The 25079-nt window shown below is 46.2% G+C and overlaps 1 protein-coding gene across 6 annotated transcripts in view; it reads left to right on the plus strand.

Moving 5' to 3' along the window:
- Nucleotides 1-25079, plus strand: part of LOC143213508 (paired box protein Pax-6) — an 87859-nt gene that overhangs the window by 30970 nt on the left and 31810 nt on the right. For all 6 annotated transcript variants that reach the window (XM_076433423.1, XM_076433422.1, XM_076433421.1 and 3 more), the window contains exons 5-6: nt 11792-11982; nt 12073-12182. In XM_076433423.1, the coding sequence (XP_076289538.1) occupies nt 11792-11982; nt 12073-12182 (301 nt within the window). The remainder of the gene's footprint in view (nt 1-11791; nt 11983-12072; nt 12183-25079) is intronic.

Genomic DNA, 25079 nt, shown 5'->3' on the forward strand with positions numbered 1-25079 from the left:
TAATACAATAATATTTTTTAATTCTTCTAATGTCTACATTGTTTTAAATTACGTCTACTGGTTTCTGTCATAAATGCATAGCATCTAACTTATTCTAAATGGTCAAAAATTGGCTTTCATTTTCCCTTGAGAAAACGAAACGAATTCCGACCGACCTAATGAACGACTTGGACCAGTTTCATAATTCTGGGCGCATATGTAGATTCTGTCATATGATGTAGCAGGCGTCCGCTCGAGCAGGACATCGTTATCGTTCCCGATACACCCGGTAAGTAACCGCAACAATGCCAAGAAAGAAAGAAGACGGGGTTAGAAGGGGTGGTAGATCTCGGCCGTGGAAGAGCCAAAGTAATGGATGGCTGGTAGAACCCGAGGCGAGTGAATTGTTGGCCCCTGCACGTCCGCCTTGGAGACACCCTCGGCTTGCCCTGGCCGCGTAAATCAATGCACCCCTTCGTCCTCTCGCGTTACCAACCCCTCCTTGGTCGTGGCTGGTGCCACGAGCAACCCCTCTTCTCTTCTCTTCGGCCTCCTCCATGTCCTCTCTCGCAGATCGGAGCAGAGCAGAGCAGAGCAAAGCGGAGCGGAGCAGAGCGGAGCAAAGCAGAGCAGCCCTTCTTGGGCTCTAGACAGTGCTAAGGTAGGGGGTGGATCGAAGGGAGAGGGATGGTGTCGGGCTCCAGAGCCGGAGCCGGTGCCGGAGACGTCCGGCTACTGCATTATGTATTTCTCACCGAACCGCCACTAACTCTCACCCTTTTTCATCCCCTTCGTCCAACGTTTCTTCCGTTCCTCTTCCTTCGCTCAGCTTTCTTTCTTTCTTTCTCCCCGCGGCCAGCCTTCGTAGTACCTCTCTCCCTCCTTTTCTACCTCTATTTCCATAGCCGATCCTTCAGCCCCCGCTGAAGTCTTTTTCTTCCGCGAGAGCCGACGTCCCTTTTAATCACCGAACCGTCGCGCGTCGCCGACCCTGCCGGACACGATGCTCTTATGGAATTAATTCCTTGTGCCGCCGCGCCGCCGCCGGCGCGTTTCGCCTCGCCACCGGAAGCAGCCGCAGCCTCGCGACGCTCTATTTGCTTGCCGATAAATTGCTAATTAGACCAGGCCGAGGGCTGCGTCGCGTATCGTATTCGCCGAGCTCGTAAAACGATACGATGCAGCTTTTTTCGGTTTTGAAACGATATCGACCAGCCGTCATTGACGCATCGCTCGCCTCCTCGAGGTCAAGTGTCCGTGGAACAATATCGGTGAAGCCATGCACCCTTTCGCTGGACTGATCGGGCCCAGACGGGCCGAAAATCCATTTTGCTGCCCGTTGCAATTAAAAAGTATTTTATGATCTTAATTAGTCGGAAATAAAATATGTTGGCGTTCTTAACTTTGAATTACTCGCGTGTAGTACATAAACAAGCATAAACAAAGATGCAGACTACACTAAAAAATATTTATTTTGCACTGAAGTAGTTATTTTATCGAATAAAAATATATTTACGTTGGAGTCACATAAACTTTCATGTAACCAGTGATGTAGAAAGTGGAGTGCAAGTAGCATTGTCGCAGATTTCATTTTTATGCAAAATAAAAATTATCTGCACCATTTGCAAGAGACTGAAGCCAGATAGACGTTTGATTCTTACTTTAGTCATTTTAACAAGCTAGAAACATTAAATTGGCATTGTTGGATCATTGTAATTTTTTCAGTTTTAAATGGCACCTACTCGCTTTTCCCATAAATGAATAAAATCCGCAGTCTAATTATTACGCAGTACATTTAGTAGCCGTTCGAAGTTCACGAGTTTCGAGTCTAGCGGAGGACCTTCGAGTTCGTGAAATATTCACAAGCGTTTCGACGACTTGAAAAGACCCTTTGAAAAGTACGTCGCGGTCCCATTTCGCAAGTAACACGCTTATCTTCGTCCTAGGGGGAGTGGGGATAACAGGTAAAACGTTCCGCGTGGTTGTCCGAGGAGTTTTCGATCTAGATAAAAGTTTTGCCCATCTCTAACCTCTGTCGAAGCAGTTAACATCACTTTAACCGCCGAGCGATCCGGCAACCTTATACCGAGCTGTTCGTCGCCGTTCAAGTTCAACCACCGTGTAGCGGCTGTCCCGTCCAATCAGAAACGATCCGCTGTCCTTCGCCTACAAACGAGCGTGTGTCATCTCGAAGACGAGCCCTCCACGTCCTCCGCGCGTGTATGGATCGGTGTAGCCAAAGGATATCGGTTTACAGGTTGCCCGATTGTCTTCAACGTTTTCCTCTTACCGGACTATCGGCCACTCCGATCTCCCGCGAGGGATTTTTATTTCTCGTGGACCGGTCTCATCTTCTTCTTTCGTCTCCCGCCCCCCCCCCCCCCCCCATCGGAATCCCGAACGCCTAGACGTCTCTACGCGAAGGAGGCTGGACTGCCTTTGTAACGCGCAGAGGTTCGACGATTCTGTTTCGCAGATTTCTCTTCGCGGACGATGATTGGCAAGGTTCTTTCCTCTCCAAAAAACAGCTTAAAAAGATTATAAAATACAATTATAAAATGCTGTGTAATTAAATTACAATGTAATTCGTAATTGCGCAATTAGAGTAAAATTCTAAAATGCTTTGTAATTAAATTACAATGTAATTCGTAATTGGAGTACAATTATAAAATAGCGTTACGTATTACGAAGGAGGACGAGGAATAGAAACTACGCCGCATAGACAGCAAACAAGTACGTGAAAGAAAAACATAAAAATATATCGCACTTCTTCAAAGTACTGTGCTATAATTTGGAGAGCTGTATTTAAATCATAATGTATTTCAATTACATTGTATTTCAATTACACATCTGATTAAAATACTTAGTAATTGAATTAATTGGAAGGTTTGTGAATTATGTAATTCATTTACGACGTAGTTGAATTACTATATAACTGAAATACAATGTAATTCAATTTTGTAATTGCACGATCGCGTTATACGAGAGTTTATTGCAGACGCGCTGCCCCGCTCCGCCCACCTGCCGTCTATCGTCCCGTTATTGCGCAAAGTCCAATTGTTACGCATCGAGATAATCTAGAAAATTGCGCACGTGACCACGCGCGACGCCGACAGTGCGGCCCGATTCGCCGGTTCAAAAAAGTAGGATCCACCGAGCGAACGGTGGATCGCAGGAATCCGGAGGTGGTGAGGGTTGCTGGTGGTACGTTCTCCATTCTCCATCGTGCGTGTAGAAGGCAATAACGGGCGACGCGTGGCGTCCACGCCGCCCCTGTATTACTCTGGGGAACCCCTGCCGCGTTGCTAAATACCGCATCCCCCCGACGAGCCAGCGTCGGTTGCACCACCCTCGGACGTCTTCGAACCAACCCCTTATATTGCCGCCAAAAACTACCCTCGTCCGTTCCAGATTGAAAGCTGTGATTATACGTGGCATCGGTCATCCGGCACTCTATCGTCGACCTATCATCGATGATAGAAGAGATACAAATCGAGTCGAAAGGTCTCTCATGCTCGATCGCTTTTTTCCAGTCACGATCGATCGTTTCTCTTAATCAGCTCGCTCGGAATATTTTTTGAAAGGAGACAAAGCCAGGCAAAATTGTAGAAACAAATTGTCTCGCGATTCCGAATTTCCAGTTTTCCTTCGCGTTTCGTTCGATTCTTCTCCGTTCTCTCTTTCTTGCTTCGCACTCGTCTCTCTTCCGGTTGAAATTGCGGATGCCGCGCGTTCCTCCACTTCTATTTAAATCTAATTTGTATCTTGCGTTGTTTGTTCCTCCGCGTATAAATTTTTACAGTACGCTGTAAAGGTAAACCGTTTCGGTCCCACGATAGCGGATGATTTTCAATTGTCTGGTTCATTGTCGTCTCGGCCGATATAACCGGCTCGTAGAAACGCGATCCGCGATGCATCGGAACGACGGCCAAGTTTCTCGGTGCTCCGAAACGGTAAATCAAACCAGCAGCGATAACTCGTGGAATAATGGCCCGCGAGATAACGATACACGGGAAAGGATCGTCTTCGCTGCCCGGAATTGGTTTCCAGCTCCTTTCATGGCTCCTGTATCATGCCAGAAGCTTAATCTATGCCGCGATCGCACCTATTATCGAGCATAATCTGCGAAAATGGCGCTACTTTCAATTACCGCGTTGTAAGATTTCGTACGTCGCGTTCGGAGAGTTCCGAGATAAATGAAATTCTGAGCTGGAACGCGGCCTGGAAACGGGTAAGGAAGATCGTAATAGAGTTGTCAGCTAAACAATCGCGTGACACGCGTTTCGCAATCTTTTTTTTCCGACGGTCCAGCCCAAGCTGCATTTCCCACGCGGCATGGGGTGGTATATCGTCGCTGCGTAGGGTGCAAGATTTATACTGCAAATCGGCGTATCGGCGCGTGGCGTAACGTTGTGCGCCCCAATTTCCAGCCGTTCGAATTCGTTACAATCCCAATTGAGAATAATCGGCGAAAAATTGCGCACGATTCCTCCATTCCGAAGTTCGTGGGAGAAATTCTCGATCGCTCCTGTTATAATGCTATCGTTTTCGGGAAGGGTCGCTGGTGCCGATTAATGGAAACCATCGCGACGCGATCGACTCTTATTACGTGACTCGCGTAACCTGTGATTTGGATGTTTGCACACGGGCCACCGGCCGTGCGGTTACCGGTCGAGAATCACGAGCTCGCGCGCGCTTCTCGAGGGGTGATTTAATGACAGGTTGTGACATTTTGCTCGTAGTGCTCTCTCTCTCTCTCTCGCGTGCGCGCGCGAGACGCGATAGCACGTGTCACGAGTCATCGAGCTCCCTTGTATCCCATTTCGAATCGCAAATGCGAACCGGGGAAACCTCTGTTATAGCTCCTATCAGAATTCCTGAACCAATTTCTAGCGCGGCGACCCTCGATTACTCGATCAACTCGATACTCTCTCTCTCCGTTTCAAGCCTTCTCCAATCTTGCAAACCCCCGTATTCGTAATTCATTCTACGCCGCTACACGCTTTCCAATTAATTTGGACATTCGCCGCGGCCTTGGCAAAAATTGTTAGAATCTGCGATTCAAATGAATCGCAAACCCGATATTCAATCTTTACATCCCACAATGAAACTTCGTACATGTACACAACTCACTTAGATTTACAAAATACATGTTTCAAATTTTCATTGCAGACACGGATAGAAAATTTGAAAATAGTAATCTTTACTTTTCCCTTCGCAATTGCGACCAATAACAATTTAAAGAAACAATTATTTACATTATCTTTCTAACGTCTCAACAAAAATTCAAGCTGTCGGGTTCAATTTCGAAGAAATTATTCGCCTTTAGTACACCCACTGTAAATGGTACAATTGTTTTTGTGTTTTTAATTGGCGTCTGTTTTTATGAAGGATGTCGAAAGAAAGTCTCGCCGTTGACGTATCGTGTGTCAGCGTGAAAAGATGATTAGCACGTTTGTAATCGGGTTCGACAGCGTTCTCCGTTGTCGTCCTCGTTGGGGTCCCGGCTTTAATAGCCTGCGCATTATATTTCGTCGCGGATACTGTTTACGCTCGCGGCTGTATAAGTGTGCAATTTTTACGAGTGCTTATCCGCGGTAGTCGCGTATTTCCTGGATAGGGCTTCCCTCGGTCCCTTCGTGTCCCTTCCTCCCTTGGTCCTTTCGTCCCTTGGTGCGCGCCACGAGTCGAGTGTATTAAGCACGAACAGCGGAAGAAACGAAGGGTGTGCGACGACACTTCTCTCCTCTCCTCTCCTCTCTCGTTGGGTCGCTTCTATTCAGTCCACTTCCGTTATCCCGGGGTCTGAACGAGACCCATACACGCCGCGGCTTTATTATCGCGAAAACATCCTGAAATATGTAGTGGCCTCGGATGACTCGAGACGCGTGGTCAGAGAGCCACTTTACGATGGTTATTCGAAAGTTATGAAACTCCCGGTTAAGGGTGACATTTTATTTCGCGACGGTGTAACGCTTCCGGCGAACGACCGTGTCCCGTATCCGGTCGCGAGCGCAACATCCGGATGATGCGCGATCGCTATAAATCAACAAGATAATCCGAGCGTCGATTTATTATCACATTGTTCTTCTCCCTTCTCGTGAAAGTTATTCGGAATTCCGATCGCATCGATTCGAAGACGATCCTGGCCGTGATTCCGGGAATTATTACCGAGCTCGTTATCGACTCGTTTAGCAGGCATCGTGCGAGGATAATATTATGACGTCTCTATCCGGCTAGCGGCACCCTTTTCAAGAATCAGCCACCCTCTTCACGGTTCATGCTAATTTCATCGATCCGCCGGATTCTTCTAGGATCCCAGCGTGTTCCGCAACCCCCGCCGCGTGTCGCCCTTTATGCGACTAAGGATAATATCTAGGACCCTTTCATGTCGATCGCGTATAATGTATAATATCCGCGTGATTCGACGCGATGCGCAGTGGAGGAAACGTGTCGAAATTCTCATTGTCCACGACCGACCAATAAAACGCCACGTGTTCCTCGGTTTCTCGCGTTCATACTGTACACGGCAAGTCCTCGACTTACGCGGGATTTATAGATACGCGGATCCTTGGAAGACAATCAGAAGAACAATTGCGAACTGTGAAATTCGTTTTTTGTTTACTCGGTTGGTTTATTGCCTCGCAGTCTCTAACATTTGGTTCGGCTTAGGGAGATGTCGTTTCACCTGATTTAAGAGAATGGTTTCGCGTTGGTTGTTTTTACTAGAGATGGCGGTTTTGAACGTGGAAAAACGCCGCATGTCACGATTTCAAGAAACTTCAGTTTATGCATTTATTGAAGTTTATAGTGTAGGATTTACGTACTAGAAAAAAGTCATGAAAATAAATTCGGAAGGGTCGAAAAAATAATGCAATTTAACCGACGTTCTATGTCAAAGCATTAGTGATCAAAACTATAAACGTCAATATCGCGAAAGTGAAAGTGTGTGACATGCGGCGTTCTTCCTGACAACTAGACTGCAGATCTTTATGCATTTATGAAGAAATTCGATGGGCGAAATATAAAACAGTAAAAGATTTAAACAATTCAAGAATTTCGTAATGTTGCTTTTAATGTGACAACGTCGTCAAAGGATGAAATCAATTTTTATGTTATTCCTGCTTCCCACAATCACTGCAGAATATTTTTATTTTGCATAAAGATCCGCAGTCTACTGACAACCACGGAAAGAATGAAGGAAAAGTTTCATTTCGGGTCAGAACAGTCGCGTTTCTACTCGTAATCGACGTCGCACATCGGAATACCGCGAGAACGAATCGGTCGGACCTTTTGAGAATGGAATCGGCGGGAGAACAAACATGCTGGCAATGAATAATCACGTCGACATTGGGAAACTCTTTTCTTCGGCGTCGGAGGAGAAAGAAAGCGGGTCCGTGTCGCGTTTTTGGTTCCCGCTCGTAGCTCGATTGCGACGACAAAGCCTCGCGCCATTGTGGGATCGATTTCTAGTGCGCGACGATTGTCAGGATAATGACGAGGGTGACACGCACGACAAATGTCGGCGGATAGAAAGCCAAGGAGCGGCGATATTTGCGGTCGATGTCAATCAAAAAACGGTCAAACAGTCAGGACACTCGATGTCGCGCCAGGACCCCGAGATCGTTGCTTGACTGGCACCCGTTCACGTTCTTTCGGATACGCTTTGTCGCCCGAGGACCTTCTTACCGCAACGACTTTCCATTATGTCCTGATCCTGACGTCGAGTGACTCGGATGTCGTCGCTTTTGTGCGACCTCGAGTATCGTCGGACTGCCGTTCGTTGTAAACAGACTGTTTTTAGTCGACACGGAAATAAAGTCTGTTAAAATAGTAATCCTTGGCCTTACGATAATCCGCTCACGAACTATGTTTAGTTTATACAATAATCAAAGAGGCTATCTGTTCAGGAAACATGCGATACTACAATAGAACAGAACGCTCGTTCTAAATAATTTCTCTGAATGCGTTTTAATGTCAACTAGAATCTGCAAGGGGAAAATAAATATACATTTACAAGAAAAAAACATATTAGAAAGAAAATCAATTTCTAATTCGCTCCAGTTTGTTATAATTCAGGTAGAAATTTTTTATTTTGCATAAAGAATCGCTGTCTAGTCATCACAAATAAAAGGAACATTTAGATGGACCGCCCTGTATATGTAAACAGTGTTATCCTGTCTAATCGACATCGGCTAATTGCACTGTGTTGTCAGCCTAATGAGTCCGAAGGGAATTGTTCCGAAGAGAACAACGAATGCAATGTATTTTCGTTGAACGCCGAAAGATTCGGTTTGAAAGCGAACTCTATCTCAGACTCATCGACGGCTCGTGCATTTTAATTCGCGAAGTTCGAGGAAGGCTCGAATTCGTACCGGTTGCGTGGAAGAAAATATAGAACTCGGGAGAATAAATTGCGGAACTATCGGCAGCAGGAGAATGTACCAGCTTTAGTTCGTAGGAATTCTTTTACGACTTGGCCGGGATTTATACGAGCTGTAAGTGACAGAACCGACGAAAGCAGCTCACAGGATAAATAAAAGATACGATGGTGAAACGAATGGTACCGTGGCCTGCGCTGTCTAGCTGCCGGATATCCTCGACGACGCATAGTTCCGTCGTAAAACGAATATCGCGCGACACCGGACCATTTTTGTTCCGAGTAATAAACGTTTGCAACAGAGACGCGAATCCGAACCGGATAAACGCTGCACTCGCAATTAGTCGTTAACCGTTCGGAAAATATCCAAATATTTTAATACTTTGTACATATATGTATGTATAATGTACAGGGTGTATAAAAAGTAATGATCATCCGTCGTAGAGGTGAATCTACACTTTTTTGACATTTGTAAGAGAAACTTGCCGCCAAATTGTTTATAACAAAAAAAATTGTTGTTCACTCATCCAGACGAGAAAAAGTTCGAAAGTGTCGCAAACAAATAGTTATTGAGATATAAGTTGTTAAAATGTTTGCAAAATTTGATTGTGCGGAGTTATACGTATAGACAAAAGCCTATTACTACAGTCTACCTGACAGTGTCGATGAAACCGAATATGTATAATCGTGTGCGTGCCTCAAGCCAAATTTTAAAGGGACATTCGTCGATAGGCTCGTACCAAAAATAGTGATCGTAAGAATATTAATCCTACATTATAAAATACGAATATCGAGTATAGGTACTTACAAATGTTTCAGAATCTTCTGTTCCTTCGTCGGATAAGTATAGTAAATATAAATTACTAGGCTGTTACATGTTACTATTACATATTAAAGAAACCTGTGATTTTATTCTGCGTTAATGAATTAACAGATTGTTGATCAATCTTATAGAGGTTCGAGTTATCGAGGTTCGACTATATTAGCTATGATTATGACAGCCTGGTTATCTAGCGTTCATTCGGATGATAAAGGTGTCGCTGTGATTCGTTTTATCGGGAGGAAGGGTGGCGAGGAGAGGCGAGGATACTCGTGTCCCGGATTACGCAGAGAACTCTGGGATTGGCCATGGGAGGTTTCCTTTTCCCGAGGTTTGTTAGACCCGGTGTCAGGGTTCCACGGCGTTGAAGCGGGCTGACATCTCGGACCTAGGAACCGAGCAGTGTCATCCCCCTCGGTGCACCCGCGAACCCATCGCTATCACGGACATGTCCCAAACACGAAACAGACGTCACCGATACTCTCTCTCTCTCTCTCTGACTCCCCCTGCCCCTGTCTCGCGTTCGACATACTTGCGCGTTCTGGACGTTGCGTTCTCCTTCGGAAGTTGCAAACATTCTCGGACTCGATAGCGATATCGAAAATCGTTACACTAACGTACAGGGTGTCTTGCGCTCACGAGACATTCCGTTGGAAGCTGGTGAGACGACACGGTCTGCGATTGGTCCTGAATATTAACCCTTTGCACTCGAATGGCGACTTCGAGGCACCAAAACAGATTTAACATTATTAAATTCATCTGTACTTTATAAATTGTAAAAAACTGAACTGGTGTATGAGAAAGCCGGTTCAATTTGATGCGCACAGTGTAAAAAATATTACATAGAATAAAAGTAATCTGGGTTGTGAATTAACTCCGACATCAGTGGAGTATTTCAAAAATTTTTATCATATTACAAAATTGATCACAGAATTCTGTAATTTAAAAAAAAAATCTGTATCATCATCAACAGATGATTGAGAAAAAAATTGCCACTCGGTGGTCGTCCCCGAAGGATTTAGGACGGGTTCGTGCACGGGTTTGGGACATGGGGCGACCTTTCGTATTTGCGTACCGGTTCTCCGTGAACGTTCCGAGCTGTTAGCGATATCTGATGAACTCCGCGGGGACGTCGAGCTGTTAACGCTTATTAGTTCACTTTGCGGGTGATCCAGCTCGCGCGATGTCATTCTTTCCCGTATTTTCTCGAGAGAAATGCCGCCAAAGGGCACGGGACAGGGTAAGGAGCAGGAGTAAGGGCGCTGGCAAAAGAAACAAACAGTCCCGTTGTTCCTCGCCGTGTTCGGCCGTGGAACGGGTTTCCAGGGGCGCCTTTAGGAGATTGCGGAGTGGCTGAAGAGGCGTCCTTCGTGGCATCGGATTTATTATAAGCAGGAAACGCGAGGGAACGGGGTTAGACGCGATGGAGGCGGCGGTGGCGGTTGTAGGTGAGAGAGGAACGAGACAAACCGACGACGACGACGGGGTAGGACGTCGAAGGGTGGTGAGGTGGCCGGGCGGGACGCAAGAGAGCGCGCTTCTGCCCGATGAAATGCGATGAGAGCGGTAATTAAAACGATGCGGTGAGCGGCTGCCGGTGTGTGCTCCACGAGGGAGTTAATTACCTCCGCCTTCAATTATATCCGTCTCGCGTCACTCCAAGGGGACTTCGGCTTCTACCGACCTAAGTACGCACTCGCGCGTCTGCGATACTCGCGATTCACTCGGAAACACGTGTATGCAAATAAGTACAAGCGGTATATAGCACAATTTGAGCCGCGCGCGCGACACGTTGCGTCTTCCGTCTACGAGCATCGCCGATCGTCTCTCGCGACCAGAAATCGCGGCTTGTTCGTCCCAACTCGACGCAGCCCGTCGTTCTACCGCTCGACGCGTGGCACTTCGTAATTTTATTCCTGTTTCATTCCCTTTATATTCAGCCCGACCTTTTCAGAAGCAAAAACTTCATGAGCAACGTTGAGCAATTTTTTCTCGCGCCCCGTTGCTCTCTCTTCCTTATTTACCGAATAAAATGTTGCTTCGGTGTCAGAGTTGTGCTGATTTAAATATTGTACATAATCGAATTACGTAATTCGAACATTTCGTGCCACGTGTGAAAAGAATGTTCTTTTCTCAAGTATTTCCTATTCAATAGTGTTACCTATGGCTTTCTACAACTTATATGTCTTTTTTGAAACGAACAATAGGAATTTATGAGTAATATAAATTATTATATTTATGGATAATATAATATCATTATATAAATATATAAAAATTATATTATTATACAAAAAGAAAATAATTATTTATGAATATAATACTATGTTCATTACTGATTGTATAACTATATTTCAATTGTAAAAACGAATTATCTCGCAATTTAATTGAATGAGCGACCAGAATTACAAATTACACTGTAATTTCATTGAACGAAGCGACTGAATTTCGCACCACGAAATAATTGAGTACAATGTAATTGAATAACTTCGTGATTATAATTCGTCAAGTAATTCACTTTTAATTCAACACAATTCTGTTCGGCGTGGACATAATTCTAATTGCACAACTACGTTCGACATTAAAGATTCGACATGTCTCGTTTCTGACCGCAGGTGTCGTCGATCAACAGAGTGCTGAGAAACTTGGCGGCGCAGAAAGAGCAGCGGCAACAACAGCAACAACAACAGCAAGGAGTGTCGGCTGTTGGCGTTGGCGTGGGAGCTGGCAGTCCGGCCGAGAGCGTGTACGATAAGTTGAGGTTACTGAACGGGCAGACCACGGGCTGGCCGAGGCCGAATCCATGGTAAACCATAGCAAAAATCAATTAGCGGTCGATCAACCGTCTATCGACGATTCGTTCGATGTTTATCAACGAAAACCGACGTTGCATCAGGTATCCATCGGGAGCCGGCAGTCCGTTCCCGTCTCTGCAGCCCAGCCTGAGCCCGAGCCATTGTACGACCTTGCCACCGGACCCCGCGGACATCTTGCACGCGAAAAAAGGTAAGAGAGAAATATCGCGCGCGTAATTCCGTCGTCATTCGGGAGGGGAAAGAGGAGACATCCATCAAGCGAAACGTACATTTCACGCGAAACCCGACGAGAATTCGTCGGATAGAACGCAGTCGGGCCAGCGGCGCGCCCCTGACGGTCTTTCGCGATTTTCTGCGCGAATATGCAGAAAACCGACGCACGGTCGGGTATGCGTTTGGATGTGGCAAAAGTGGCCAGCGGTGAGAAATAGTGGGGGTACCGAGGGGGGCGAGTATAGGATCGGAGAATAGGGGAAGAGGCGCGTGGAGGCACGTTTTAATTAATTAATCTGCCGACTGAAACGATACTAATATCAATGTAATTCCGTCGGTGGGTCCCGCGGTTTGCCGCATGCGTGTGCAGCTTTTCCGGTAATAATTGTAACGTTTAAGCGAAACGAGAAAGAAGGAGAGAGGGAGAGAGCGAGAGAACGTGCGAGAGAGAGAATGGCCGGTGGGGGAGTGGGTGGGAGAGCAAGGGTAGAAACGTGGTTGCAGTCGACCGACCAACCCACACGAAATTGTACCTCAACCGACGGAATATTCTCTCTGCTGCTGGTTTGGCCCTCTCCCCCCTCCCCTCCCCGCCCCCTATACACCCCCTACCGTGGTCCTTTCGCCCTTCACCCCTCGCCACTCGCCACTCTTTCATCGCACGGTCATGCACGCGTTCCCTTTGGCGGTACATCAAACGCCCGATTTCTTTTACCCCGGTGTTTTCCCGCCAGGGTGGCGGGCGGTGTCACGAGCAGCGAAAAGCAACCCCCACGTATGCGTCGATGTGTGTACACGCGTGTTTTCGTCTATTTTTTTTTCTTCCCTTCATTCTCGCATCCCTCGAATCTTACGCGCCTTCCGGCGAAGACACCCCGTCGCGTGGCGGAGTCGAGAGATCGATTCGAGATCGGGAAGAGACAAATTAGCAATTGCGATTACGTTACGCCTGTCGCGATTGGAGCTGCAAATCGTGCGGAATAATAGTCTGCATAATTTCATTCGCCACTGAAATATTTATCGATATTTTTAATGACGCGTATACTCGATTGATATTTCATTTGAATTTCCTTGAGAACGAAGCCTTCCACGCAATTTCGTTATTCTCAATTTTCATCTTATTTAGATAAATATAGCTTATCGATATCTCATCGATAATTGTATCGTTGAATGCTCATCTACTGCAGAGGCGCGGCCGGCGAGCAGTGATCGATTTCCCTCGATTTTTAAGATTACCCGACCGGCCGCCGCAGACTTGTAAGGTATTCGTTAATCGGGTTTCCCGACTCATACACGGGGTATTATTTTGTATTCCGGCAGAGTAGAAGGGATACAATCAAATATGGTAACTGTTGCGAGCGTTCAACCGCACGCGGACCCCGGGGGCCGGATTATCTCCGCGTTGCTGCAGGGTTGCTGCCGTTTATAGGATAACCCGCGTCAGGAGGGTTGTTTCTCCGTTTCTCTCTGTTCCGTCGGCCACCTCGTCTCTCCCCTTTTGCCTCTGCCTGCTAGTACGTCTCTGTTACTCGCGTTCGTCTTTCGAAATTTTCTCTGTCCCGTGCACGCTCGGCTAGGCCGATATCAACCGGCTCGAGAGACGGAAGACGCCTCGGGCCAATCAGAAACGACAACTGGCACCCCATCTCGAAAAGCAGAGCGAAAGCAGATTACGGCACAATCATCGCACCAATTCTAGGCTCCTGTTCGCCTCCGAGCAGCCTGTTTCAAACCCGTACCTTCGAAATCTGCTTTCGAAAATCGCGGAACATCCAGCTTCGTCGACGGAGCCGCGACCTCGACGATAAGAGACTTTTCTAATTGATGAAACAAGAACAGAAATATACAGGTTGACCTCCCTAAATATTCTCTTTATCTGTGATGACTAGACTGCGGATCTTTATGCAAAATAAAAATTGTCCGCATCGATTTCAAGGAGTAGAAACTACTTTGAATGTTATTTCTTCCCTTAACCCCTTGCCCTACGATTTATTTTACGGTTTCAGTGATCAGAACTTTCCTTCTAGTTTGTAATTTCCTAAAAAAGGAGAAAATTTATATCTATTGTATGCCTACATGTTCTCCAATAATTATACATTGACGAAATAGAAATTAATAACATACATATTTATTAGACTCTGTTCAGAATCATCATCACGAGTCTGACACGATATTGTAGGGCAAGGGGTTAATGATTTCAATAGAGGAGAAATCATATGTTGATACATTAAATATTCTAGATCGCGGAAGAAATGTTTCTTTTTGTGACCCCAGATTAATTCCATAAAAATTTGACACGTTCTATTCGGCCGAACAGACTTTCCTTAAAAATTCACGGTTCGATTAAAGAAACGAAGGTCTCGACTCAAGGTCTCGAAAACATTATTCTTCGCTTCCTCGCCTTTTCGAATCGCGTGCTTTCGGTTGTGTAGGGATACACTGTATAGGATAATAGTCCAAAGAAGAAGAAGAAGAAGAAGGCCGTGGAACCGCTTCTACGCGACAGGAGCTATCATAGTGTTAATGTTCTGATCGTGGTGCATCGGATATACGTTCGCCATCGTCGCCATCGTCGACGTCGACGTCGACGTCGTCGGTATCAGTGGGGTGTCTGGTGAGACTGATCCACAATGCATCCCTGAGTTGCATTGTGCCGTTGCACGAGACGAGACGAGAGACGAGACGGGACGAGAGACGAGTCGGTACGGGACGCAGCGGCATGTAGAGAAGAATTCTATGAGAGGGTGGCGAGAAAGGAGAGGACGCGAATAAAGGAAGAGGAGAGAGCGACAGCAGAAACGAACAAGAGAGGCCAAGAAAGAAAGGAGACAAGGGTGCAAAGAGACTCCGTACTGATCGAAACGAAAGGGGTTCGGGTCGTAAGGCTATTGTTTTTTCACCTCTCGGGTCCCGTGCTGCGCCGTTTACACGGGGAACGTCGTCGCAGGAGAAAAAAAGAGGACACGAGTCCTGAATGCCATCCCGAAATCTCGATATACATACCTGACGTCGCGTATTCGATCGGGAAAACAAACACTGAACGAATCCGTGACCAATGGAGCCACGACTGTACTCGTTCTCCAATCTACTTCGCGCGCTTTCTTCGACATCTCGGACGTCCAACGAATCTCGCCACGGCGGATAGATCGGTAACTCGAAGTAAAAGGATCTCGTTGTCGAAGCAGTTCTTTCGATTTCTCGTGGCCAATGGAGCCACGACTGTACTAATTCTCCAATCCATTTCATAACCGGTGAGCATCGCGCGCTTTCAAGGCGTTCCGCGATCCTTTCTTCGACATCTCGGACGTCCCACGAATCTCGCCGCGGCGGATAGATCGGTTACTCAAAGTAAAAGCATCGCGGAGCCGAAGAATCTCGTTGTCGGAGCAGTTCTTTCAATTTCCTGTTGTCACCCAGTACTGCATTCGCAACTTTGCTCGCGTTGCGCCGGTTTCCGTCCCCTGCGATTTCGTTGTTTCGGTGGCCGTGTACCGGTTGTCGTGGCAGCCGTGGCTGTCGTCGTCGTCGCCGCTCTGCCTCCATCATGGCTGTCGTCGAAGGTGTATAGAGAACACTCTCCGCACCGCTCCGCGGTATGCTCGTTGATCTCTGGCTGAGATACAGAGGTAAAACAATATAATGGCCGCCCGGTGCGCTCTCTGCTACGAGACCCAGGGTGTACTGAGAGCATTATCGTCGACCTCTTTATCTCCTGCACCCGATCTCCCTACGCTTTTCTTCCTTCCTTTTTTTCTGATTTCTCCTCTCCTTTTCCCGTGGTTTTGTTCTCGTCCCTCTTTCTCTCTCGCGCGCTCTTCGCGTCCGCTGCTTCTACTTCTTCTTCTGGAACTCTTTCTCTCTCTTTCGCTCTCGCCCTCTGTCTCTCATCTTGTTCTCGCCGTCTCCCTCTGTCCCAGTAGGTACGCGCCATTGCAACCATGCGAAACCTTTTATCGTCTGCCAGGACAATACCGAACCTCTGTGGCTGTTCTCGTTGTTGTCGTCGAGTACGGTATCCTCCTCGTCATTCTCCACGGTTGTTGTTCTTGTTGCACCACGCGACCGTCGACGTGGATCCTCTCTCGACACGGAAACACGCGATCCGCATATTAATGGCTCTCCGATACCTTTTGTGGTAACATCTCTCCTCCTGCCACGCCGCGCCGCACGGATCCTTTTCCGCCGACGGAAAAGGAAAAGTTTTTAGAGAGAAATTCACCGGTTTGTGTCCCCTCGTTTTGTTCGCCTTTCCTTCTTTTTTTTTTTATTGTTCCCCGGGTTCTGGAGGGCGAGCGCGCGCGCGTGGGCTGGAAATTTTGGAGGTTAAATCGCGCGCCTCCGATGTTACCTTCCAGTCCGCGACCGGCTACTCTGCTCTTTCTCTTTCTCTCGAGCGTTTTAACCACTTTTAACTTTACTACGCCGACACGTCTCTTCTCTGGTTACACGCAGGATGTTGTTCCCTCTGTTGCAAATTCGATTGTGGTCGAAACGAGATCAAAATCTCGTCGATCAACAACTTTCCGCGTACATGCCGCGGTCGAGTAGGAATTCACCCTTTTGCAAGCCAAATTCAAATAATCGAAAAAAAATCAAAACAAATGTAAATGAATCGTTAAGAAATTGAAAATTTTATTTATTGCAAAGATGTACATACGTGAAATACTTATCTGACCGTAATTACCAGTTTATTAGCTTCGTAATGTATGAAAACTGCGTGTTTCTGATTAATCAATTTTTGAAATGAAAGCACATATGTGTTTGGTCGGCGAATGGGTGAAATAGATTTGCATAAGGTTGAATTAGACTTGCAGAAGGGTGAATTTGGCGTGCAGAACCTATATTTACCAGGTTTTCCTTAACACGGAACGTGTTGCGTTCCGGATCGTTCTTAGCCGAGAGAGAAACTCTATGCATTGGATTCGCAGGTCAGTGAGTTGTCGCGTCGAGTCATTCAAACCGGTGTCACTACCGCTCGATTTATCGTGTTCGTCAATCTTGGAAGACTGACCTCCCGCCGCGGCTCGGGTTACCATCCACATCCACATCCACATCCATGGCGCGCGGCGACGACGTCTTGTGTTAGAGCACCCCCGCACCTCAACGTCCCCGCCCTCGCTGTCGCCCTCACCCTCACCCTCTCGGCCACGTTATCCTGCAACAACGCGGTGCACTCCTTTGTCTTCCGTTTTATTCTCGTCCACGCCGATGAACGGCCGACGTCGATGAATATCTACGCCACCGAGCAAACGATAAAAACTCGGCCATTTCGTGATCACACATGGCCTCGACCGCAACTCGTAGCTCGTGCACGTTTTCTCGTGCCTCGGTCACCGGTCACCGGTTGTTCCACCGGCACGTACGTGCGAATTCGGATAGAAATCAGAACCACGGAAACAGTACACCTATGTCAGGTCGCCTGGAAAGCCTCGCGCAATCGCGTTTCATTCATTCCTCTGCAATTTTCTTTCGTCCTCCGCTCCGTTCACCGAACGAATGCATTCGAGCACGCCGACGATTAAACGAATGCAACTTTCTATGGAAATTCGAGGTTAAACTTTCACTCGGGGGACCAAACAGTTTTTACTTTTAGTGATGTAATGTTATACGGTTCGACGAGTTAATGATAAAAGTTTACATTCTAGGAATCCGCTCGCTATTCTTTTTTTTCTGCCACAGTTTTGTATCTCCTTCACCACAGTTTTTACATCCCTTGAAAAGCCTCCTTCCGTTCTAGTCTTCAGTCTTCAGCCAGTTCTTCCTTAACCCCTTGCCTTACAATATCGTGTCTGACTCGTGATGAAGATTCTCAACAGATTCTGATAAAAATGACATAGGAGCCAAATAGAACTTTTTTTCTTCTTTTAATTGTCTTATGAAGCTGAAATTAAAACACTGGTGACTTTAAATCGTCGTGATTCGCCCACTGCTTTAAATTGCACGTGCCCGTTCTTGTCATAAATGTATAAAATCTGCAGTCTAGTTATCAGTCGCGAGAGAGTCCTCGATAAAACTGTCAAGTCGACACGTAGCATAACACTCCGAAGTCGATATATAGCATAACGGCGGATGATCGTGCAAAACGCATCAGCGAGCTTTTGCGGTGAGCCATGCGCGTGGAAGCTCTGCGGTCTTCCGCAGAGAGAAAAGTTACCGTATATATTGTGTGTCGGCCGTTATTCAACGCGCAATCGAGAGAAATAACAAACGCCCGTTCGCTTGTAGGTCCTCTTATTCTCTCTCTCTCTTTCTCTGGTGTTTCTCTTCGGCCGGTTTTGCAATTCTTGTACGTGCCGCGCGCAAATCATCCCGACTCCCCCCCGGCCGGGCCCCGTCAGCTATTACGAATTCCCGACCGCGTCCAGAAATCGGTGGTCGAGGAAAAATTCTTTCATTCGAACTAGTTGGAAAACACACGGCGGAATTCGGAGATGAAATTCCGCGGCCGCTGCAGATACGTGATCTGATGCACCGATGTTTCGCCCGCTGCCCAGACTCTTTGCCCTGCCGACCTCTCGCGACCCACCGGATTCTACGTAACCGCGTTCCACCAAACATACTACTCTCTCGTATCTTCGACGTACTTTCCATCCTCGATTAGAGTATCCGCTAAATGGAAATGAAACGCGCTCTTTCGGAATTGGAAAACATTCGCAAAGCCTCCCGGCGCAGCGCGCGCTGCAATTCGTTCCGCTGTTTTCAAGGCTGCGCGCTACACTGCGGATCTTTATGCATTTATAGGAAAGTTGGGTAGATGAAATTCGAAGTTGTTGAAACATTGTTTAAACTGAAGACGTCAATATATGATTTCTCCTCTATTAAAATCATTAAGGAAGAAACATTCGATTCTTTAAAATGGAATATTTTCAGCAACATCTCTAAAAGAGCTTGCAAAGTTCACGAACCACTTCGAACCACTTTGGAGGTGATAATAGTTTAAAGAGACGCGTTGACGACCACTTAGTGGATCTTGAAATTGAAAACGCTTATGTTGCAAGTTGTTTAGAATATACGATCACTGATAAGCATTCGAACTCTCTACTAGCTCTCGTAAAGGGAGGAATCCAGACGCAAACAGCCCTCAAAAGTGAGGGTAGAAAACAATTTCCACTTGGAAATTATTAAAAATAGGTGAATGATATAAACGGCAAGTTGTGTGTCTTTTCATGGAGAATGCACTTACGAAGACAATTCTAAAATGACACCATGAACAGCTAATTCAGAACTCGCTGACGCAAGAATATCCGTTCAATGAACGTCTGGAGGAAAAGCGTGTATTACGTGTGTGGGAGGAGAATGGTCGTTTAAACTGTTGTTCTTGCGCGAGGAACGAGCATATTTAAGGGCGACTGGAAAGAAAATAATTATGGAAGTACGCATAATAGTCTGGAACATTCCTCTCCTAATTGTCCGAGGAACGATCAATCTTCCGGACTGTCTCGGTGGTACACGTTCTCGGTCTTAACGGAGCGCGGTGAAGACGACAATAAAGATCTATCCGTCTTCGTTCGCCTCTCTCGAACTCTTTTTGACACGTCTGAGGCTTTAGCGTCGGCTAGGCCATGCTCAATCGAGGGAAGCGCGTGAGAGGGTGACAAAGTGTCTCCGCCGCGAACGGGATAAGAAGCAGAAGAAGGGGGATGGTGTTTGGCGGCGGAGATCTCTTTCCTTACCCGCCGCACCGCGCCGTTTTCTTCGTAGCTCGAGGAGGGTAGGTATATCGGCTCGGGACGAGGCTGATCTGCCTCGTAACGCCAATCGATACACGGCCGCAACTCGGCAACTTTGAGACGCAAACGAGTCTGGGCTTGTGTTTCATTAAAAAACGAGACTTCAAAGACTCCGTCGATGTACGATATATTCGACTCGCGCGAGGTCCCGTTTACCGAACCCGCGAAACTGGCCTAAACGTAGAAAAGATCTGGATTAGGTGTTCGATATGTACTCACGAATCCAAGTCAATTTTAATAACCAAGTTTCATTTCATGGGTTTCGATTACTACGTAAAAGCAATAATGTTTCAGTGATTATAGTTGAAAAGTCTTCATTTCGAAAGTTCGAACCTGTTTGCGAAGTACTTGATCCCATCCCTTTGTATGTGCCCATAATTATGAAAGTTAACAGTCACTTCACATCACATTATTTTAAACTAAATTAATTCAATGCAACGTTTACGATATTGTCAAAAATAAACCATTAGAAACCGTAAAAAATCAAAAATTAAAGATCAATGAAAATCATTTCAAAAATCTCCAAACTCATAATGATAAAAGCCTAAAATGATTACTTTAAAAAAATAATTAATATATTTAAATGAATTATTTCATTGAAATGAGGGGAGGTATTTTATAATTTCCGTGGAGAATTCGTCGATGGCACCCTTCGAATTCGAGGGGGTATTTGATCTCCGCTCGGAAAAATTCGCTCGCGGATCGAACACGCGGAAGCAACCCTTTCGAGAAACAAACTCACCGACGCTCTTTTAGGCAACGTTCACACAGCGCCGAGCCAGCCAACCCCTTCGGCCGTCGCGTACACACCGCGGGGGGATGAATATAACGTGACTCGTGTATGAATAATGCCAAGTACGTGTTACGTGTATAAAGAGAGCCGCGTGAGATCCGCTTGGTAAAAGGCACTCCGCGCGACTTCCGCGTTTCGAGGCGTAGGCGGGGTTGGAAAAAGAAGCCGGAGTTTAAGGGGAGTCGTCAACAACCCCTTAGAATTTTTTTCCCTTGCATTCCGAGGATCGTCGGCCGACTCTTCTGCTTTTACTGATCCGCGACGGCGCACGTGGTCGATCGTGCTCCTCCTTTCGTTGAGCGTTTTAAACCGCTTCGGACGTAGTTTTCGGCGAACGTTGAAAATCGTTCGGAACGTTGTAACTTTCGGTAGGGGTTGTTCCGCAGCATCCGCCGTGCTATCAATTACATAACTCGCGTCGTTGGTACACAGATCGATCACCGAAGGCATCACGTAACGTTACACAATCGGCGGGCCATGCTCATCGCGTTACAGACGATTGAATTATGATCGTCACGCGCGGAATATCAGACGACTTTGCTCATCGGTTGACCTAATATTCCCGATTCGCTTTTCGACGTGCAAACACGCCAGCCGACCGTCCACGATCCTTTATTTACGTCTCCGGAACGGAATTCCCGGTGCTATCGAACGATTCGTTAACCGATCCTTGATCGTCGGCCTTTAAAATCCACGATTTACAACAGTTAAATTTTTATCAATCACTCGGATACAAATATAATCGTGTAAAAACCATTCAAATACAAATGTTTAACAATCTCGATCGTAAAAATTGCTGGTGGAGAGGAGACGGCAGGAGAAAAACCAAAGTATCTCTGTCTCGCTCTGTTTCTGTTCTTCCGTCTCTCCTCTTGTTTCGTCTCTGTCGTTCCCCGTGCCCTCGTCGCCATATTAATTCGGCGATATTAATCAAGCAGCGAGTTCTTAGGTACAAAAGCGCACCGTCGCGAGCGCAGTAGGAACCTTATTGTTTTGGTACCCTCCAGTTCAATATCGACGTGGCCTGTGACGCAATGCGTATACTCTCGGTGCACATCGTACACTAGCATGCCCGCGGTCGTGCGCGTGGATTCTGAAAACTATGAGGGATATATGCAGACGGAAGGATCACAAAGGCTTTTCTCGTCGCAAGCCGGAGCAGAACGGAGCGGAACGGAGCAGAACGGAGCGGAACGGAGCAGAGAGCGGAGCAGAACGCGCGGAGAGCAAGTAAGCGAGCGAGAGCAGGTGCCGACTTCGAAAGAGTCAAAAAGAGTTCGACGTGCTTGTCGACGGGGGATCTTCAATCACTACCGTTTCTACGGGTACCCACGTCTGTGTACCATACGTGGGAGCGACCGCCTTTCTTTCTCTCCTTCCGTCTCCTTTTCTCTCCTCATTGTTTCACCTTCTATCGCCTGGCACCGCGTGGGATTATTGACGAGACCTGCCCTAGACGAATCGTACAAATACTTTCGCGGTACGTATCCAGGGTTCAATCTCCGCTTCTCTATCTGCGCAAGAACGTCTCCCTCTCTCCCTTTTTTGGTTGTTCGACGTGTTTTGGACAGTAGTTCAACTAAGGGGTAGTTTATTAAGAAAGGAGAATTGCTATTGTATGCCTATATGTATGTTCTCCAACAGCTATACATTAACAGTAGAATTACATTGCCTTATATTAATGACAAAATTGATTTACTTAGATTTCGTTTGAGTTTTGTTTAAATATGTGCTTCAATAAAGAAGTTCACTAAAAACATTTCTCAGAAAAACATATTTATAATTTTAATATTTCTAAAGGAACAAATCTAGAACCAGTCATTTTGACCCATTCGATAGTTCTAGTGTTAACAAAACCGAAATAGAATTTTACTGCGGTTATAGGAAATTATTGACATACATTTTTATTAGAGTCCGTTCAGAATCTTCATCACGAGTCAGACACGATGTTGTAAGGTCAAAGAGATTCTTAGCGATGATTATCCCATAATTTTTGGAAGATTTGTAAGCTTCCACTTGGTACATCAGAATCATTGGAAAGCCTATCGCAATGGATTTATACAATACAGATAATAACGTGTTATGTATAAACATTCGACAGCGACCGCAACTGGACGCGATCGTGTACGGCACGTAAATGAATGTCTGCTCGACATCTGCCTGCGAGACCGATCCCGACGAAATGTAATACTACTCGAAGACAGACAAGTCCATTGAATAGAGGGCAAAGTCAGGTGGGAATTTCGAAGTCATGAGAACGAGCGTTGACCACCCGCAAACAGGCAGCGAAGACTAAAGCCCGCGGATAAATGAGACGGGGAATAGAAGCATAGAGCGAGGAATCTCGCGTTTGCCTGGCTAAGTCGATCCCTTTGCCGGAATCTCCGACGGGGGTTACGGTTTCTCGGGCTGGTTTGTATAGCCTTCTGGCCAAGGAAAAGGGTAGCCGCGCCGCGGGCACCAGTTTCTCGCTGTTCTCGATCGTTTGTCTCGCCTCCGCGAGGGCTCGGATCGAGAAACAAGAAAATAGCGGGAGGCCCCCGCAGTGCCTGTGGGAACGCGGCCAAACCAATATCTTTCTCAGACCGGAGAAATAAAAATTCCTTACGCCTCTGACCGCACGATATACTCGTAAATCATTTTTCCCGACCATTTCGGGAACACTGGTTACTATTAGATTGCCGGCGAATAAATCCTTCGTCGCCGTGCACTAGAATGCCGATCTTTATGCAATATATTAAGGCGTTGCATATGAAATGTCCGATTTTGAACAGTGACGTTGAACAACCACAACTATTTCTTATTGATCACAGAATCACACATTTTTTGATCGTATTTTGCATGCTTCATTTACAAAATTGTCGTCTCCATTTTGTAGTTCTGTTTACTATCAACGTATATATCTTTATGCAAAATAAAAGTTGCTTGAACCTCATTTTTTCCATAAATGCATAAAATCCGCGGACTATTGATTAGTCACCACATTTTCACCAAATATCACATAATATCGACAATATTTGTTTTCCACACATACAAAAAGAGCACGCGACAATCGCACTGATTGACGTTGAAATCAAATCTATTTAAAAGGAAATTCATATGCGTAAATTAAAATTGAAGATGGGATCGTAAGAGCTTTGTACCTCGAAGAGACGTACAATGAACTTGTCGACTGTAATAGTATTTCTTTGGAACCTTTGCATTCTAAAATCGGACATTGCAACAACCTAATAAAAATTGTCTGCATCGATTGCAAGAAATAGAAACTAAATTGAATGTTATTTCTCCCTGCAATGATTTTAATAGAGGAGAAAATTATATATTGACATCTTTAATTTTAAAAATTTTTCAACGATTTTGAATTTCATATACATAATTTTGCTACAGCTGCATAAAGGCTTGCTATCTTCTCGCGTCACTCGTCCGAATGCAATTTTGTGATTCCTTGATTCGTGCGACTGTCCAATGATCGCGGACCCCGTTTGTTTAGACACGAAGGAAATTGCAATAGTAATCGCGTCTTTTATCCGGACGATCATCTCCGGCCACCGGATGTTTGCGTGTCGAGTTTCACGGTAAAACACTGTTGTTCCCGATTCCTGATGCAAGGGTAGATTTATCTGATTGGACGAAGCCGTTGACAACGCAGCTGCAGTGCCGTCTTTGGCTTCGTTTCAGGGCTGATAGAACGAAACGATTAATCTGTCGACAACACCGTTCTCGGGAGTATAATGTTACGCCCGTGCATAATTGTTATTACGTTTATGAATTTTCATAACTCCCTCGCGCGCGAACTAACTCGGGGGAAGAAAGAATATCGCGATTGTTTCGACGAGGCGGGTTTGATTCGACCGGATGGAAATGATTATATTACCTTCCGTGGAAGTCGCAGCAGAGTGAATCTCGTTGAAACAAATCCGGCGAAGTTGTTTGACCCTCGCACGGTCAATTTGCGCGGGCAAACGACGACGACGCCTAGGTTGTTTGAAAATATAAAAATAATCGACCACCGGAAGAAACGCGGTTATTTAAAACCAGCGCGGCCCGCGGTGGCATTGCTAAATGTCAGACACTTTCCCTCGCGCTTTTATTCCCCCCCTCTAAAAATAAACCGTACCGCCGGACAAAAACAAGGAACTCGTTAGAAAACGAGGGAGAGAGACAGGCGGGTGGAAAATGTGGTGGAGGTAACTTCCGGAAAAATTAATATCCCGTGGGCAGGTTGATGCGCCGGCTGCCGGCTGGTTGGCTCAAGTGCAGACGTCCATGTCACCGAGATCCGAACGATGCGATGGAGAAAGATAGAAACTTTCTTTCCCTCTGAAAGGATAATATTACAATGAAATACCGC

Source organism: Lasioglossum baleicum, chromosome 11 (genome assembly GCF_051020765.1).
Source record: "Lasioglossum baleicum chromosome 11, iyLasBale1, whole genome shotgun sequence".
NCBI lineage: Eukaryota > Metazoa > Arthropoda > Insecta > Hymenoptera > Halictidae > Lasioglossum > Lasioglossum baleicum.